Raw genomic sequence first — 19,352 nt, 5'->3', positions numbered from 1 at the left:
CAACAAACAATTAACGACACTAATCCAACATGGATCAATTTTTTTATTTTCTATCTTTGCAAGAAATTAATTTCATCATTCAGTATTCCAGGTATTCCTCAATCAACGTGTTTTTGATCACCACAAATCCTCATTTTCATTTTTTCTTTTTGAATAAAACTCATCTTTGTATCACTACCCTTCTAATGCACAACATGGGTCTAAAATGACCCGTATTCTCTACAACCATTTCAGCCATTTTAGTATGGACCAGCCATACTAACACTCTGGATGATATTTTCACATCAAACTGTTGATCGATATACTTATTAATTCACTGTTGGACAGAAACCTTGTCCAAAACTGTTACTTTTGTTGAGATGTGGTGGCAGATTAATAGTTTTCTGCAATAAATATGTTCCAACTTGCAAAAAATTTGCAAATGGGTTCATTTTGGACCCATGTGTGTAAAATTTATGTAGAAATACAAAAACTGTGTTTGTTTATAAAGTAAGAAAGAAAAAATAAACAATGATTTGTGAAAATCAAAAACAAGATATTTAAGGAATACCTGGAATAAATAAATGATAAAATACATTTCTTTCAAAGATTCAGCAAAGAAAATTGAAATAACATAGGAAATGAATACGGGTCATTTTTGACCCATGTTGTGCATTAGAAGGCGTTTTCATAGCTTGTGCATCAAAGGGTTAAAGCAAAAAAAAAAAAAAAGAAAGAAAAATAAGTCAAAATAAGTCTTTACGTAAGATTCCTTATTTTATAACAGCTTCTTTTATCTCACACCAATGTGCTACTCAATACCTTGCTGGTGCCATTTGTCATGGCCAATCAATCACTTCCACCAGCTAAGCATCCTGTCACACCTTTCAAAGGATTTGAAGGTGCAAAAACAAGCCATAAAGTCAACATGAGATTACAACTGACCCTTTTAATGCACATTCTTGGTCTTAATGTGAATTTGTCTGTTCACGTTAATCTAAATGTTTGTCTCGGTAATCTTTCAATAAAATACGATAATTGCACTTAACGGTACACCCTCCCCCTCTTAACCATCTATCTTGATTATGGAATTTAACTTTTACACCGTTTTCACTATTCATTAATTCCCACTGGAAAAAATCCCACTAGAAAAACAGGCAATGCCAGATTTTACTAGAAGCACATCCTGTTTCACTCAGAAATACACCAGATTATTGAAGTAAAATGGGTTGTGATTTTTATTTCATGTTGACTTTAAGTAGGCAAACATCTTACAATACTAAAGCTTTCTTTAAGTGTTTAACTGAAGTCAAGTCAGTAACAGTGGTTACAGTGTCTGAAAGCAAAAAAAGACACATACAAAAAAAATAAAATAAAACAAAAATGTTTTTGACAGAAGTCTCTTATGCTCACCAAGGCTGCATTTATTTGATCAAAAAACAGTAATATTGTGAAATATTACAATTTAATACAATTTAAAATGTAATTTATTCCTGTGATGCAAAGCTGATTTTTCAGCATCATTACTCCAGTCTTCAGTGTCACATGATCCTTCAGAAATCACTCTAATATGCTGATTTCCTGCTCATTTCTTATTATTATCAATGTTGAAAACAGTTATGTTGCTTAAAATTATGTGGAAACCGTAATCCTTTTTTTTTTTTTTTTTCAGGATTCTTCGATAAATAGACATGTAAAAAAAAAACAGCATTTATTTATAACATTTTAAATGTATTTACTGTCAGTTTTGATCAATTTAATGCATCATTGCTAAATAAAAGTATTAATTTCTTTAAAATAAAAAAGGCCAACATTCAAACGGTATACAGACTGAGATATACTTGAATTTTAAGACCCATAACACTAAAATTGTTTATGGCTGTCATTTTATAGAGCAATTTTAACCTGATAGCACTTAGGGGATAGTTTACTTAAAAATAAAAAAATCTGTCATCATTTACTCACACTCATAGCATTTGAAATTATTTTCTTTTTTGTGGAAAGCACAAGAACATTTAGCAGAATGAAAGTTTTGCTCCCCACACAAAGCTATTGTACGACTTTAAAAGAAAGACATGACTAAAAATAAAATGTTCATTCACCAGAAGCCCAGAAAATATCCCACATTTTCCAAAAGGAGTTGGTTATTGAGAACATAATAATACAAAATACTGCAATTCATATATTTTTTAAGGAGTGAATAAACATTCTAAACTGTTTCGAGGCGGAGACTAAATCGCATAATTGCAATACAGTACAGCGTTAATGTCAGACCCACTATCACATTGTGAGTGTGTTTCTTCTCTTTGAGTCTCTTCTTGGGAAAGGAACAAAGCTCCTCACTTCTTTAAATGATAAACCTGTAAAAAAAATAGTCACATTACATTTACATACACAATTTATGTCATTGTAAAATACAGAAGCCATAACAATATGTGTTATATCTGTTGCTCACGTTTCCACTCTTCTAAGGGCAACGTGGCATTGTCGTAGCTGTCATCGTATGACGCGGGCTCTGGCCAGTCCTCTGGATCCCTCAGGCCATCGAAATAACTGTGAGCCAATGCACCATCAGCAGTGAGTCGAGCATCAGCATCTAACACCAGCATCTTCTCAAGTAGATCTACCGCTGGGTTAGTTACCAGTGCAGTGGCAATTAGGGACACAATGTGTCAGAAACAAAGTGACAGCATTAGAATAGCAAGAGTTGATACATGTATTATTATGTAAGCATTACTGTATTAGTGCAGGGCAAGCTGAGCTATTGTTTGACATTAGAGTGCAACAGTGGCCGTACACTTTTCAATGACGTTTGGCATTCGGGAAGTATTTTTTCCATTTCTTTCCCCATAGGGATTTAAAAAAAAGTCTTAAATAAGTGTTATAAGCAATGAACTAAGCCAACCAGCTACAAGGTAAATCATAACATTACAAGCTTTGATTTGAAGCAAGTATCTGAAAATCAGACAAAAATACAAAAGGAACAAGACTGTGTACTTAATGGCTTTAGAGATAGAAAAAAGAACTACAATCCCATGAAGCATTGCAAACAGCATAAACTAATTGAAAACAATGGAGATATATTAAATTACTCATTTAAAAATATTGATTATATGTATAAAACATAAGTATAATATACAATATATATATATATAAATATATATATATATATTTTTTTGCAATATAAGCACATCAAATATTTAAGTACTTTGAGAGCGTAAGAAGACGTCATTTGCAGTGCTCCATGAGAGTGGGAGGAGCTAATGATGTCTTTTGGCATGTTTTGCTTGTTTTGACTCTGATTAGTGTAATTTTCTATAAAGCATCATGGGTAATGTAGTTTTTCACCCTGAATTCTGAAGTTTTAAATTCTGGCATTTTAATTTATCTCATTATTGTAAATACAAGAAAAAAGTCAGTCAATCAATTCAATATTCTATGAAACTTAAATGGATAGTTCACCCACAAATGAAAATTATCCCATGATTTACTCACCCACAAGCCATCCTAGGTGTATAATCTTCTTTCAGACGAACGGAATCGGAGATATATATAATAATGTTTTTTGCAAAATAAGCATATATATTCAAATATTTAAGTATTTTGAGAGTGTAAAAAGACTGCGAGAGTGCTTCATGAGAGTGGGCGGAGCTAATGATGTCTTTTGGCATGTTTTGCTTGTTTCGACTCTGACTGGTGTAATTTTCTGTTAAACACGATTATTTTAAAATGGAGTTGAAATAATGCAGTTTGGCAGCTTCAACAGAAGCAAATACTAAGACTAGTAATGCTGTCTTTAAAGGTTTATAACTTATCGTTAAAAATCTGTTTCCCTATGGAGAAATTAAATGGACTTTTACTTCCGAAACTCAACAGTTGCACTCTATAGTTTAGTCATTTTTATCCTTGATTAAGACTAGTCGGATCTGATTAAGGTTGGTTTAAGGTAATCGAATATGCCGGTATAAAATTAGAGACAAGTTTTAAAACAGATGATGTGACTACCTATTGAAATATGTGGAAAAACCTATAAATAATATATTTATTTGAAGTGTTTTAGAATATTTCTCCAGTTGCAGGAATTACATTTCCATATTCTAGTAGGATTGCAATTCTAGAAATTTCCTGGGTAACACTTTACAATAAGGTTCAAATAGTTTACGCAAGTTAATACATTAGACATGTTTTTACAGCATTTATTAGTCTAGGTTAATGTTAATTTATAAATATACTATTGTTCATTGTTAATTCATGTTTGTTCAGCTTTAAATATTAAAAATGTATTAGTATATGTAGAAATTAACACTATAGTAGATTATTAAATGCTGTTCATCATTAGTTCATAATGTGCACTAATGTTAACTAATTGAACCTTTATTGTAAGGTGATACCAAATCTTTAAATGACTGCAAAGCTAACGAAGCTTGTTGCAGAAAACTAACAATGTAATTAAAATGCTAGGCTGTCTATTCCAATTTTTTGGGATACTTATTAAATTCTAAGTTGCAAGGTAAAACTAATCTAGAAGTTTCCACTGCTGTGCAATAGTATAGAATATGTGTGGCAATATTTTCTACCTGAAGTTTGGTGTAAAATGTAAAAACTTGCTTAAATTGCTCTGTTGCAATTGCTCAGCATCTTGTCATTTTTGTCAGAAATAATGACACATCACATTGACAGGCAGTAACTATGCAGTCAAACTAAATCATAAGTTTTAGACTGAAAAAAGTCTCTTGCTAAGCAAGAAATGTGACAACATGACAAAGGAGTAATTTTATTGGGGTATTACTTACCTTTTTTACTGGCTCTGGGAAACAATGTAGAGAAATCTTTGCGTGGGTAGTGGGGCAGGGATTTTATATAGCTCTTAGCCTATTTAACAGCAATGAAGAGATATTGACATTGATCAAGAACAAGAATGACAGCTGAGCACAGTAGCTACAGCAACTGCCACACAATATGTTAAAAATTCAAGTTGAAATTTTCCCCAAAATATTCAGGACCATCTTATTTCGCATCGCATTAACAATTCATTGCATCAGTTGCATCAGAGATCAGTCTAATTTTTAAATCAAGATTCAGACACATCATGTATTAAAGATACTATCTTTGGTTGCATTGAAAAAGTCTTACCTCTGGGCTTTCAAGTTTCTCAATAAATTCTGGACCTGGTGTTCCTGTTACTTTCATTATCTGAGTTAACTGATCCATGTCTGAATGTCAAAAGTTAAAGGCATGTAATTTCCAAGTTATTTCTGTTCTTGACAAGCAAGACAAAAGGGAATAAGTGGGCACAGCATTTCTAAATGCAATCACAATTAACTAAATGATAGTACTATACATCAGTGACAGTGAAATTTAAGAAACAGAATGTTAAAAAGATAGTTCACCCAAAAATAAAAAAAGAAAGTTATTTCAAAACACTCATGTCTTTCCAAACCGGTATGCTATTATTTTTTCAAAAGTAGAATATTTGAAGAGCTACATAATGATTGTATTTTATATAAAAACAAAAACAAACAAACATATATGTTTGGAAGGACATGATGAGTAAATGTCAGAACTATCCCTTTATAGAAGTATTAAAGGTGTCCTAGAATAAAAAAATTAATTTACCTTTGCATAGTTGAATAACAAGAGTTCAGTTCCTCGGAAAAGACATACATTGAGTTTCAAACTCCATTGCTTCCTCCTTCTTATATAAATCTCATTTGTTTAAAAGACCTCCGGAAAACAGGCGAATCTCAACATAACACTGACTGTTACGTACCAGTCGGGATCATTAATATGTATGACCCCAATATTTGCATATGCCAGCCCATGTTCAAGGCATTAGACAAGGGCAGCCAGTATTAACGTCTGGATCTGTGCACAGCAGAATCATCAGACTAGGTAAGCAAGCAAGGACAATAGCGAAAAATGGCAGATGGAGCAATAATAACTGACATGATCCATGATTACATGATATTTTTAGTGATATTTGTAAATTGTCTTTCTAAATGTTTCGTTAGCATGTTGCTAATATACTGTTAAATGTGGTTAAAGTTACCATCGTTTCTTATTGTATTCATGGAGACAAGAGCCGTCGCTATTTTTATTTTTATAGTTGAGCTATATTTCTGTTTTATAGTTGAGAGCTTGGGGGGAGCGGGGAGCACGAGATTTAAAGGGGCCACAGCCTGAATCGGTGCATAGTTAATGATGCCTCAAAACAGGCAGTTAAAAAAATTAATTTAAAAAAATATATGGGGTATTTTCACCTGAAACTTCACAGACACATTCAGGGGACACTTTAGACTTATATTACATCTTGTGTAAGAACGTTCTAGGGCACCTTTAAAATATATTTAATACAGCCCTCAGAATGTGGCCATTTAGTAAAAACTGGAAATAAATTAGGCAAATTGAATGCTGAAGGATACAGTCTTTTCCTTTAAAGAGTGTTTTTCCATTGAACATTTCACCCATGATGCAGCCAACAGACCAGATGTCCACTAGAAAAAGGAAAAAGGCAACAATCACAAATATTGAACTATAACAATCACTACAACTACCATTCCTTGAAAAGGAATAGTAGTATTGATCTTAGTAATAAAAAAAAAAAAATCAGAGCACATTCAGACTAACTGGCAATTAAAGACTGATATCTACATTTAAGTGTCATCATTATTTAGCACAGTAAATATTAATGTTATCTCATTAACATTCATATGGAATAGTGATATATGGAGTTCTAAACGAATGGTTAGGAAGAGCTTGTTTATACAGTTCTGTCAATCACAACATATGAGCACATATAAGTGTAGTACTGCCACAGTTCAGTACTTGGACAACAATCCCACAGCCAGCAAATGCAGAGCATTTGACTTTTTTTCATTAATTACAATTCATTAACATGTGTTAAATACTATTCTCATTATTGTAAATACAAGAAGAGTCAATCAATTCAATACTCTATGAACCTTAAAGAGATAGTTCACCCAAAAATGAAAATTATCCCATGATTTACTCACATTGAAGCCATCCAAGGTGTATATGACTATTTTTTCAGACGAACACAATCAGGGACATATTTAAAAATATCCTTGTTCTTCCAAGCTTTATAATGGTAGTGAAGGGTGGCCAGATTTTGAAGACCAAAAAAATGCATCCATCCATCATAAAAATGATCCCTACGGCTCCAGGGGGTTAATAAAGGCCTTCTGAAGTGAAGCAATGGATAGAGCAAAACAAAACACGCAAACATCGCTTACACCTACAATCTGTGTCATACATAGCATCAGGGGTTACTCTTGTGGCGCAAGTTGACTTGTGCAGTATGTATACGGTTGTCTGCCGGAAGCTAGTTATTTTAGTTTATAAAGTTTTAAGTATGGATATTTTTCTTACAAAAAACCATCACTTCACTTCAGAACTTTATTAACCCCCTGGAGCCGTATTGGATTACTTTTATGATGGAGAGATACATTTATTTGGACTTCAAAATATTGACCCCCATTCACTACCATTATATAGCTTGGAAGAGCCAGGATATTTTTAAAAATTTCTCAGATTGTGTTTGTCTGAAAGAAGATAGTCATATACACCTAAGATGGTTTGAGGGTGAGTAAATCATGGGATAATTTTCATTTTTGGGTCAACTATCCCTTTAAGAGGATTGGTAAAGATTTGCATATATAAATTTGTTAGAAATAAATTGTATGCATTTAAGTGGAAGATGGCCATACGTTGATATTGTATGTCTATCCAAACAGTTCTGTGTTAGAACTACAGTAGTGGCCAAAAGTGATAGCCAGAGGTGATATTTTAATCCTACATGTTCGATTAAACCATCAAATTATGAAAAATTATTTTATATTTTTTAAAATAATTTAAATATGAGGGAAGAACAAAAAGCTCAACTATGCAATATGCTTACAAATTCTTTAACAATATTAGAATAAAGGATGTAGATATCAATTCACCTAGGCTTGACATCACTTCTGGCCACTACTGTATACCTATGAATTCTAATGCAGTGTTATACAGTAAATGCTCATATAGACCAACAGAGGTGCTATCGGACAGATTTCAAGAAACTAACTGGACTATAACAGATGACTGAATCAATAATTATTTACCTCATATTTATGAACAAATGTTTTGCCTAATCTGAAACACCTCTTGTCTGAAACACCTCTCACCTCTTGAGTAGCTCTTGTTAATAATTTGAATAGGAATGTACATCTTAATGAATGACAAACATCTTGCCTGTCTGTGTGTAGTGCATCCAGTTTAGAATGACCTCAGGGGCCCGGTACCACCGCGTCACAACATAACCTGTCATCTCTGCTTCTGCATGACGCGCCAGGCCGAAATCCAATATCTGCAGTCAGAGCAAAGGAGTGTGTTACTGTCAACTGTCTGGGGTTTACACTTTCCTCTTTTATGGTGAAAGAATGGTGGCACAGACCTTCAGCTCACAGTCTTGGTTCACAGCCAGGTTTCCTGGTTTGAGGTCCTGCAATGCATGAAGGTGTTAATCTTGCTACAAAGACATTGTTCTTCAACGATTACACAAGATCTTAGTGGGTTTCTTAGCAAATCTTTAATCTGAATTCCACAAGCTGTATTTTTCACATTCAAAGTGAGCTGGGTGGCTTCAAACAGTTCTGAGCGTGTACAGGCACGGTCTCACTAAACAGGAAACCACTGGCATTACCTCATAGGACAGTGCACGATAGGAAACCCAAAGCAAAAAGCCTTGAACTCATTGATAGGAATAGAATTAGAGAAACAATAAAGCACACTTCAGAAAGGACATTTCAATCTGGCAATAAGGATTGTGCATCTACTACTTAAAGGTGCCCTAGAATTAAAAATTGAATTTATGTTGGCATAGTTGAATAACAAGAGTTCAGTACATAGAAATGACAAACAGTGAGTCTCAAACTCCATTGCTTCCTCCTTCTTATATAAATCTCATTTGTTTAAAAGACCTCTGAAGAACAGGCGAATCTCAACATAACACCGACTGTTACGTAACAGTCGGGATCATTAATATGTATGACCCCGATATTTGCATATGCCAGCCCATGTTCAAAGCATTAGACAAGGGCAGGACATCCGGATGTTCACAGCTGAATCATCAGACTAGGTAAGCAAGCAAGGACAATAGCGAAAAATGGCAGATGGAGCAATAATAACTGACATGATTCATGATAACACAATATTTTTAGTGATATTTATAAATTGTCTTTCTAAATGTTTTGTTAGCATGTTGCTAATGTACTGTTAAATGTGGTTAAAGTTACCATCGTTTCTTACTGTATTTACGGAGACAAGAGCCGTCGTTATTTTCATTATTCAACACTTGCAGTCTGTATAATTCATAAACAACTTCATTCTTTATAAATCTCTCCAACAGTGTAGCATTAACCGTTAGACACGGATCACAGCCTCAAACTCATTCAGAATCAAATGTAAACATCCAAATAAACACTGTACTTACGCGATTAGACATGCTGCATGACGAACACCAAAGATCCATTTTGAGGGTTATATTAGCTGTGTGAACATTGTTTATGCTGTTTAAGGCAGTCGCGAGCTCTGGGGCGGTTTAGCGAGAGCATTTAAAGGGGCTGCAGCCTGAATCGGCGCATTTCTAATTATGCCCCAAAATAGGTAGTTAAAAAAATTAATTTAAAAAAATCTATGGGGTATTTTGAGCTGAAACTTCACAGACACATTCAGGGGACACCTTAGACTTATATTACATCTTGTAAAAAAAACATTCGATGGCACCTTTAAAACATACTGTTAGAATGTCAAAAGAAAAGCACCACATGTGTGTATGTATGTAAATAAGCCTATGTAATCTATATATATATATATATATATATATATATATATATATATATATATATATATATATATATATATATATATATATATAAATATAAATAATGTATTACATATACATTGTATGTAATATATATAATATATGTATATATATATATATATATATTTGTCATCAACAAAATGAAGATAATTAAACATTACATAACATCAGGGTTTCCCAAAATGGAGTTTGTGAAGGAACTGCAGGGGGGTTGTAAGTTTATGAAAAGATAATAATTAATTAAACCAAAAATGTAACATTTTAAAACAACCAAAATAAAATCCAAAAAAGATTAAATATTTTGTTTGTTATGCTGTGTGGCCTCTGACTGGTGTAATTCCACAAAACTTGTAGACTTTCTAAACATACATAAGCAAAAGCCTGTTTTAGAAAGGATAATTTAAAAGATAAAAAAAGAATTAGTGAGAATCAGTAAATTATGAATAAATGCCATTTTGTAAATATTAAGTAATCATGTAATAAAACAAAAATGTAACTAATCTGATTATGAAATGTAATTAAATCTAATTATAAATATATATTTTTTGAAATCTGATTATATAATACAGATTACATTAAAATCAGTTACTACCCAGCACTGTTCAAAATATTACTGTTTTTACTGTATTTGTAATCAAATACCTTGCAGCTTTGGTGAGCAAAAGAGACTTTCAAAAACATTTAAAAGTATTACTGACCCCCAAACATTTGAAAAGTAGGGCATATGCTATGTAATGAGTAAAAAAAAAAAAAACAAGAACTCAAAACAGCAATACATTATTTTAAATCTAATTGGATTAAATCTAAATGTCTGAAGCTGTTGTAAAGTAGTTATTAATAAATATAAGTTATAAATATATTTATTACTCTTAAACTGAGAGGGATTTTCTCAGAGGAGAGGAAGTGTAGTTAATGGTTGTTGATAGTCCACTGATCAATACATATTAGCGAATTAGCTGCAAGTAAATGTAATTCATGGAGATGAAATCTCCCCCACGGATCACATTTGCATCTCCCGGCGAAGAGCTACAACGATCCCAAGAGATGCCATGTGTCTTTAATTCAGCTCTGTGTGGAAATGATAATTATGAACAGATGCTGTTTATTCACTGCCAGTCTCACTTACTCTGTGAATGATGCCAGCACCATGAATGTACTGTGGAGTGAAGAGAAACAGAGGGACAGAGAGAAAAAAGAAATACCACAAATCAGTATTATGAGATATTTTCACAGTGTTATGTTTTAGTATTTGATTACACTAATAGGATTGATCTGGAAGATTTTATTAACATTCCTACTGGCAATAATTCTAAGCCTAAAGTAGATTTCTGTTTTTACACGTACATAAAATTCACTGAGCGCATGCAGAACAAATTTTCTAACCAGGCATGCAATGTACATTTTGTTCACGCACACTATCAAATCAAGTATACTTTGAAAGTTTGCATTCGATTGTGCGCATATGCTGAACATTAACGTGAAAACTGGTGTATACTGGTGGTTTTAAGTGCATGTCTTGTTTCTTGCAGCACTACTGCTTTGCATTAATTAAAGGGCTTGCAGGTGGACGTGTTTCTGTTCTGACCTAGTGAATGCCTGATGTGATTTACAATGCCAAGTATTTGGTCATTTTTCTCAAATATTCAGTTACTTCAGTATTGTGAGACGTTTACCAACTTAAAGTCAACAGGAAACTGCATTCGCAATGCATTTTACTTCCATTTTTTTGAGTAAAGTGCAGTGATAAGTCATGCACAGTAAGTCCACAAACATGTTTGGGGTCGGTAAGATTTCTAAAAAAAAAGTTTTTAGAAGCCTCTTATTCTCACCCAGGCTATATGTATTTGATCAAAAATACAGTACAATCAGTAATATTGTGAAATATTTCAATATATTTTCAATTCATTCTTGTGATGGAAAAGCTGAATCAGCAGCCACTGCAGTCACATGATCCATCAGAAATCATTCTAACTAGCTGATTTTGTGCTTAGTAAACATTTCATAGTGTTGTCAATGCTAAAAACAGTTCTGCTGCTTAATATTTTTGTGGAAGCCGTGATACATTTTTATTTGAAACAGAAATATTTTGTAACATTATAAAAGTCTTTACTGTCTCTTTTGATCAATTTAATGCACTAATGCTGAATAAAAGTATCAATTTCTTTAAAAAAAAAAAAAAACTTACTGGCCCCAAACTTTTGAACGAAAGTGTATAAACAGTAAACTAACATGAAGATTCTCAGTCAATTACAATTCTGTTCTTACTGGCTGTGTTGCATCACACAGCATTTATTTTCCATGAGGAAAGAAACTATTGGAAACTTGTTGCATCATGCCTGGTTAGGAAAATTTGGCCTCTCTTTGTGAGATGTTTTGGTTTGACCTTTAGTCCGCAAAGCATCTGATAGACCAGGAACTGGATACGGTCTTCTGTAAGGACGCCCTTGACTTTAGAGAGATCCGTGTACATGTACGGCATCACCAGATAGCTAAAACAAAAATGAATTGCTTATTTCTCTCTCTATTAAGGAACAGTTCTTTTACATCAGACTAATATTAAAGTCACTATAAACTGTTGTTTTATGAAAAAGAGATAAAGGTTAAGTAAATAAAGACAGAATTCTCATTTTTGGCTGAACTACTTCTTTAAATATGTCTTTGGACATATGGCTATCAGATAGATTTCACACACACACGCCTCATTAAAGACTTACAAGTCTTGGAAATCATCCAGTCTGGAGGCAGGAGTGAAGACGTCTAGCAAGCCTATTACCTTGGGTTGGACAGCAAAAAACACAGCAAAATGGCAAGAAGTGAGTCACAGTCTTTTCATCAAGATATTATAATGGTATTAGATGGACAGACTGACTGAATAAGGCTGCCTGGGTTTGAGTGTTCTGTGTATCTTTTAGATAGTTATATAAGACACAGTTTATGACACTGCAATCAATCATCATCATGTCTCCAGGCGCCACAAGTATCCGCTCAGTCCACACACAATCAGTCCACTAAGCTAAACATTTGATACTCGTACCATTCTCAATGAAAACAATGAGTATGGTGTGATACAAGCCTTTTGTGCCTTGCAAAAGCCACTCTAATTTCTGGTTGTGCTGGAAACTAGCACAAACAATGTAAGCAACAAAATATGACCTCGAGGCATGTCAGGCACAGATGACACTTACATTTTCATGTTTCATATGCTTGAGTAGCCTCAGTTCACGATAGGCTCTCTTTGCAAAGATCTCCGACTGAAAGGGCCGGTGCAGCTTCTTGATGGCCACCTTTTCTTTGGTTTTATTGTTGATGGACGAGCTAAGATAAGGAGAACAATCACTATCATACCCAAATATTATGAACTGAGGTTAAAGATTCAAGAAGCAACTGTAATAGATTCAGGAACTGATACAGAAAGTGCAATATTCAAATAAGAAAATACTCAAACATGTTTTGTGATACTATCCACAAACATTGCTTTCTTGCAAACTGACTAAGTTGTCAGAGCATGTGGGTTTTTCACAGTCCCCCACTTTTACCAGTGTTTGATCTTAGAGCTGTTGTGAAGGTTTTGTGGCATCAAACCCTCAACAGGAAATGTCAATGCTGCTGGGATAGATCATATCATGACTAATTTTAGCAATAATGTGACTGCCATAGTAAATACACAATACAGTAGCACAGTTGATCATAAACGTCTATTGCAAAAAACCTGCAAAATTAGCAATGCATGATATATTGGTGACATCAGTAGCAAAGTCAGTATGATTTGCCTTTACTGGATGTTGAAAATATCTAACTATCGTTAGCATTGTTTGATTCATCTTTTCAACTGCACAGTACATTTGACAACTGTGACCAGGCTTCCACTTAACGCATGTGATTTCATTTAGTATGAAAAACAGGCTTTTCTATCATATCAGATTTCTAACATATCAGTTATCATTCATAACTGAATTTGGTTGCACTTTACAGTACGTGTACTTACCCAAGAAAATACTGGGTAATATAAGGTAAATACAGGATTTAAGGTTAGGTTTAGGGGTAGGTTCAGGGTTAGTACCTAGTTATTACCCAGTTATTGTAATTACTGTAATAATACATTGGAGAACATAACTGTAAAATGAAGTGCTACCCTACATTTTATTGGTTAGGAAGGAAGTTCTGCACAACATTACAGTACCAGGATTAGTATTAATAAATTCCCTAAGTGATTATTCACAAGATACTAGATCAGGGCTTTTCACACTGCGCTTAAAGAGTTAATTCACCCAAAAATGAAAATTCAGTCATTACACCCGTAAGACATTCGTTCATCTTCGGAACACAAATTAAGATATTTTTGAGAAAATCCGATGGCTCAGTGAGGCCTGCATCGCCAGCAATAGAACTTTTTCAATTCCCAGAAAGCTACTAAAACATATTTAAAACAGTTCATGTGACTACATCTGTTCAACCTTAATATTATAAAGCGACGAGAATACTTTTTATTGTACCAAAAAGATAAAAAAAATAACGACTTTATTCAACAATATCTAGTGATGGGCGATTTCAAAACACTGCTTAATGAAGCTTTACGAATCATTTGTTTCGAATCAGTGGTTCAGAGCGCCAAAATCCCATGATTTCAGTAAACGAGGCTTCGTTACATCATAAGTGTTTTAAAACTTAAATAGTTAACGTGACTCTGGCAGTTTGATACGCGCTGAATTTAAACAAATGATTCATTAACCTTAGAAGCTTCATGAAGCAGTGTTTTGAAATTGAATTATTATTGAATAAAGTCGTTATTTTTGGCGCACAAAAAGTATTCAAGTCACTTTATAATATCAAGGTTGAACCACTGTAGTCACATGAACTGTTTTAAATATGTTTTAGTAGCTTTCTGGGCATTGAAAAAGGGAGTGTTATTGCTGGCAATGCAGGACTCACTGAGCCACAGGATTTTATCAAAAATATCTTAATTTCTATCTAAAGATGAACAAAGGTCTTAAAGGTGCTAAAGAGGATCTTTTCGTCGACTGAGAAACCAAAGACTGTTAGTGAGTTTTTGAAATGAGCACATGCGTAAGAACAACCCCCCTCCTTCACAGCTCATTTCGAGGGAACGCCTCCCAAAGCTCGTGCACGAGTATTGGAACACGAGTGTTTGTTTACCACCGGCATTCACTGTGTCGTGTTAGTGGATTCATTATGTCGGACTCACCGCAGGTAACTCATAAAACAAAAACATTGCATGCGGCGCCTGTAGAGTGTGGAAAGTTACTGGAGCGCGCAGCCGCGCTTGTCTCTCACAAGGAACGTCACGGCAGTGATTGACAAGCCAGAGGGCCAATCGTTTACACGATGATCGTGTAAATGATAGGCTGATGTTTTTAAGGCCCTACCTCGTGCACAGATTATGTATATTAATATTATTCCTTTCAGTGCACCTAATAAACAGTCTTTTATCAGTTAGTAAAGACAGTTTCAAGTAATATTTCAAAAATGTATAAAACAAAACATCCTCTTTAGCACCTTTAAGGGTGTGGAATGACACGAGGGTGAATAATTAATTACATCATTTTCATTTTTGGGTGAACTAACCCTTTAACCCCAGGTTATCGTTGTTCTAAACGCCACTTTTAACCCCGGGTAAAAGAACGTTCAATACTTGTAATTTAGAAGTGAGGTTAGCTAGCACCGCTTTTTACCTGGGGTTATGAAACCCTGCTTCGAAGCAGGGTTAAGCCCTATTCGGACTGGATTAGTTTTACGTGGGGAGGTGGAGTAAAGTAATTTTACCTCAGGATGTGTGTAATATAATGGACTATATGCACGGGTTACTTCCTGGTTGTAGTTAAGCCAGCTCGAGCAATTCCGGTGAACTGTTAGCTGTTCATTCTGTAGTCGTTGTACATCGACAGAAAACCATCTATGGTTGACTTTTTAATGTTGTATTTATATTTTAATGTAGTTATCACATTTACCTAATTTGCCAAGACATGTCTTATAGTCCATTGGCCAATTCGCACGGGACAAGACATGTCAGTAAAACTAGCAGAAGTGGGAGGGGTAACTCGATTTATGCACCACCGTCACCTCCCTGTCATCATATGGGTAGTTGCTTCCTGATACAATGGGTCTCATTCATGAAACATTCGTAAATATACGAGTAAATATGTGAGTGATTTGCGCGTAAAGAGACCTTCCCGAGAACTCTTCTCCTGATTCACAAATACTTCGTAAACGTCAGAAGTGATAGTGAATTGTGTGTGTGTGTTAATGAATTCCAATCAGTCGTAAATGGGACGCGCGTGCACGCTCATTCTCAATTACCATAAATCCCACCCATTAAATCCAACCGACAACTACATATGGGTATCATATTATGACACCAAACGAAGGATTTTGGCCATTTGGGGCCATTAGTTTGCCCAGCCCTGTTGAAATCAATTAATTATTTGATTAAAGTGCTCCGTTTGCAGATGCTATTACTGGCTCTCACAATAAAAGTAAAAAGAAAAAACGTACGTAATTACTATATATATATATATATATATATATATATATATATATATATATATATATATATATATATATATATATATATATATATATATATATATATATATATATATATATGTAATATTTTTTCAAAATGCTGTGTAAATATGTACCTGAATTAAAATGCAGCCTTATTAATGAGCAAAACGTTCGGATGTTAAACGCACTATTTACGCGTGGCTGGGAGCAGGTGTAGATTTCTTTCGTACCAACTAACATTTGGAAAATACGAACATTTTAATGAATCCGAAAATTTATGCCAGAACCACTTTACACACGATTTACACAAAAATTCATTCTGCTCGTGTTTCATGAATGAGACCCAAAGTGCGAAAACACATATAATCTAAATATATAAATTAATGTTTCTTCAAGTGCTTCCATGCTTGAAAAATGCGCAGAACACTGGAAATGACGGAATTTTACCGTACATATTTACAGCTGGGCTATTCAAACGGGATTAGTATTACCTGAGGTAATTTTTCTGGACCTTTTTACAGAAGGTAAAAGTCGCCGTAATATTAATGACATTGTCCATAATGACTACCGAGATGTCACATTCGGACGAGACTAAAATCACTGAGAAGCTCTGATAATAATTATTTTACCCCCACCTCCCCATGTAAAACTAATCCCGTCCGAATAGGGCTTTGGTACCACTTTTGAAACTTGCACAGTGTAAAATGATGCAGTGTTAGAATGTTACAGCTAGACGTTTAGCAACAGACAACCAATCGCGTACTCATATTAAACTTCATGGAAACACTGCGCATTGTATATAAACAGTAAATTCAGCATTTGAGAAGTAAAATGTCAAATACTGAGAGAAAATGCGACAATTTGAGTGAAGAAGAGACCGTTTCATTCTTACGTTTATAGTCTTAAAATATCCATTCAGTAAACTCGATAGTACAGTGAGCAATAAGAGGATTTGCGCAATGCTAGAGCTTTTATGTAAACAGTCGTGTGCTGCATTTATCCAATCAATGACATGCAAATAAAAACGTTAACCCGGGGTTTAGGAATGTACAATGTGAAACTTCTGATTATGAATACCCAGGATTAATCGATAACTCCGGGTAAATTATGAGCAGTGAAGCAAGATAACCCAGGATTCTGCTTACCCAGGGTTTAGAATGGCCCAGGGTTAACCACTTCAAATGACCCAGGGTTAACCATTTCAAATATGAAAAGCCCTGAAGTGAATCCAATAGTGACTAGCATCTTTTAAGATGCCACTAGTACTTATTACAAGTAACTATTTCATTGTTACCGGTAACAAATTGCAAACTTTAGCCACTGAAGGTAACATTTTACAACGAGTTTCCATTTGTTAACACATTAGTAATAGTTCACATGAACAATATTGTTAAGCCATTTGTTAATAATAAAAAACAAAGTTAGCGTGCTGTTGCTCCCACAACATTTTTTTTTTTTTTTTTTGGTCAACTGTTTCAGATATTTTTGGATGTGCATGCTTTCTATGTTGTTAATATTATTGAATGGACTTGAGCTAACACGAATTAACATTGAACATTTAACTAATGTAAACAAAGATTAATAAACACAGCAATAAATGTACTTAAATAACATTAGTTAATTCATTAACTAATGGGACATTATTGTAGTGTTGCCCTGTTGTCTTGCAATAATGTATTTCAATCGTTGCTAGTAACTATTGCGGGTTTACAAGTAAAAATTCACTAGACAGATAGTAACTAGTACTTATTATTTAAGCATTTAGTAATGAGTAACTAAACATTACGTATGAAATACTTAAGTATTGGGATAGTGACTAGTAAAAAGTACTAAAGACTATCGGAATTAATACTAGTAGTTAGTTGAAAGCAATGAATGCTAATACGGCTTGCCACACAGCGTCCTCCTGCTTCATGTGGGAACCTGTTGAGATGCAGCTCATACCTGTCTGTAAGGAACTCACCACACGCTGCCATACGCTCCAGTTCCGATCTGCTTCAAGCAAATGTACTTTTCCGGAACTTCCCATACCGTACTGTTGATCTCCTGTCGACTGAATTCCACCCGTGACTCCATTTAGCTGTGAAGGAAAACAGGCAGAAATCAAACGTTCACCGCGCGCACAGCGACTCCTACGCGATATTCTGCATTCGAGCACCAAAAGGTCACTGCGTAGGAACGATTCTAATTCACGCCAAAATAGAACGGACGTCTATCTGGTTCTATGTAGTGCGGATTGGCCGCGGATTCGACGTTTTAAATCACGAGCCATTGAAACTTTGAAAAGGTCGCTGTAATCGAACGCGCTGAGATCTGTCTGACGCTGACGTCATGATCCCGCAGACGCCCACTTTCGATTCAAGCAACAGCCGCTTTGATTGACACACTGCTGCTCACCTTCATGTAAACACATATCTGGGTTATTTTAAAGTTCACTTGACACAACATGTTAGCTAATTAAAAATCAAAAATAATAACAATATAATAAAAAACCTGAAAAGAAAATGATGGGTTCAACATTCGCTAATTCTTACAAATAAATAAATAAATACATCTTAAAATAAATTATATTTGTGATCCTCAGATTTTCGATGAATGACGTTGATGATCAATAATCATATAAACTCTGTTGAAGTATCTATCTTGTTCTCTGAAAGAATCTTTGAAATAATTCTTTGTTATAAAACAATAATAATCAAACCGAATTAATTAAAAGTATGATTTTTAGACTCTTATAAAAAGTATGTTGTCCGGTTTTATAAATGTATTTGAGGGGAAACTAAAAAGTAATAACTGAGAAATTCAGCAAAAACATTTAAAAATTAGGAAAATAAAAAGGTAAAAACAAAATATATGCTAGGCCTATATATACACAACCAGTCAAAAGTTTGGAAATATTAATTGAAATATTATTACAATTTAAAATTATGGTTTTCTATTTTAATATACTTTAAAATGTAATTTATTTCTA

General features: G+C 34.2%; 1 protein-coding gene across 1 annotated transcript; it reads right to left on the bottom strand.

The window, feature by feature from the left end:
- Nucleotide 1: 1 nt before the first annotated feature.
- Nucleotides 2–18,716, bottom strand: mapk13 (mitogen-activated protein kinase 13). Its single transcript, XM_067394473.1, has 12 exons — nt 18,345–18,716; nt 13,045–13,174; nt 12,574–12,632; nt 12,243–12,348; nt 10,986–11,015; nt 8,432–8,479; nt 8,230–8,344; nt 6,402–6,473; nt 5,113–5,192; nt 4,773–4,851; nt 2,435–2,608; nt 2–2,339 (listed from the first exon to the last, which is right to left on the bottom strand). The coding sequence occupies exons 1-12, from the start codon at nt 18,455–18,457 to the stop codon at nt 2,260–2,262; spliced, it is 1,086 nt and encodes a 361-aa protein (XP_067250574.1). The 5' UTR covers nt 18,458–18,716; the 3' UTR covers nt 2–2,259.
- Between the last annotated feature and the right edge of the window lie 636 nt (nt 18,717–19,352).

Source organism: Chanodichthys erythropterus, chromosome 9 (genome assembly GCF_024489055.1).
Source record: "Chanodichthys erythropterus isolate Z2021 chromosome 9, ASM2448905v1, whole genome shotgun sequence".
Lineage (NCBI taxonomy): Eukaryota > Metazoa > Chordata > Actinopteri > Cypriniformes > Xenocyprididae > Chanodichthys > Chanodichthys erythropterus.
This window is presented reverse-complemented; position numbering and strand designations above follow the sequence as displayed.

Excerpts from the sequence above, each read along its gene's own strand:
- mapk13 (XM_067394473.1), bottom strand. The coding sequence starts at position 18,457 with ATGGAGTCACGGGTGGAATTCAGTCGACAGGAGATCAACAGTACGGTA. Across the intron at positions 8,480-10,985 it reads GTGCTGGCATCATTCACAGA|GACCTCAAACCAGGAAACCT; the intron begins GTAAGTGAGACT and ends CATGCATTGCAG. Across the intron at positions 8,345-8,431 it reads ACCAAGACTGTGAGCTGAAG|ATATTGGATTTCGGCCTGGC; the intron begins GTCTGTGCCACC and ends CTCTGACTGCAG.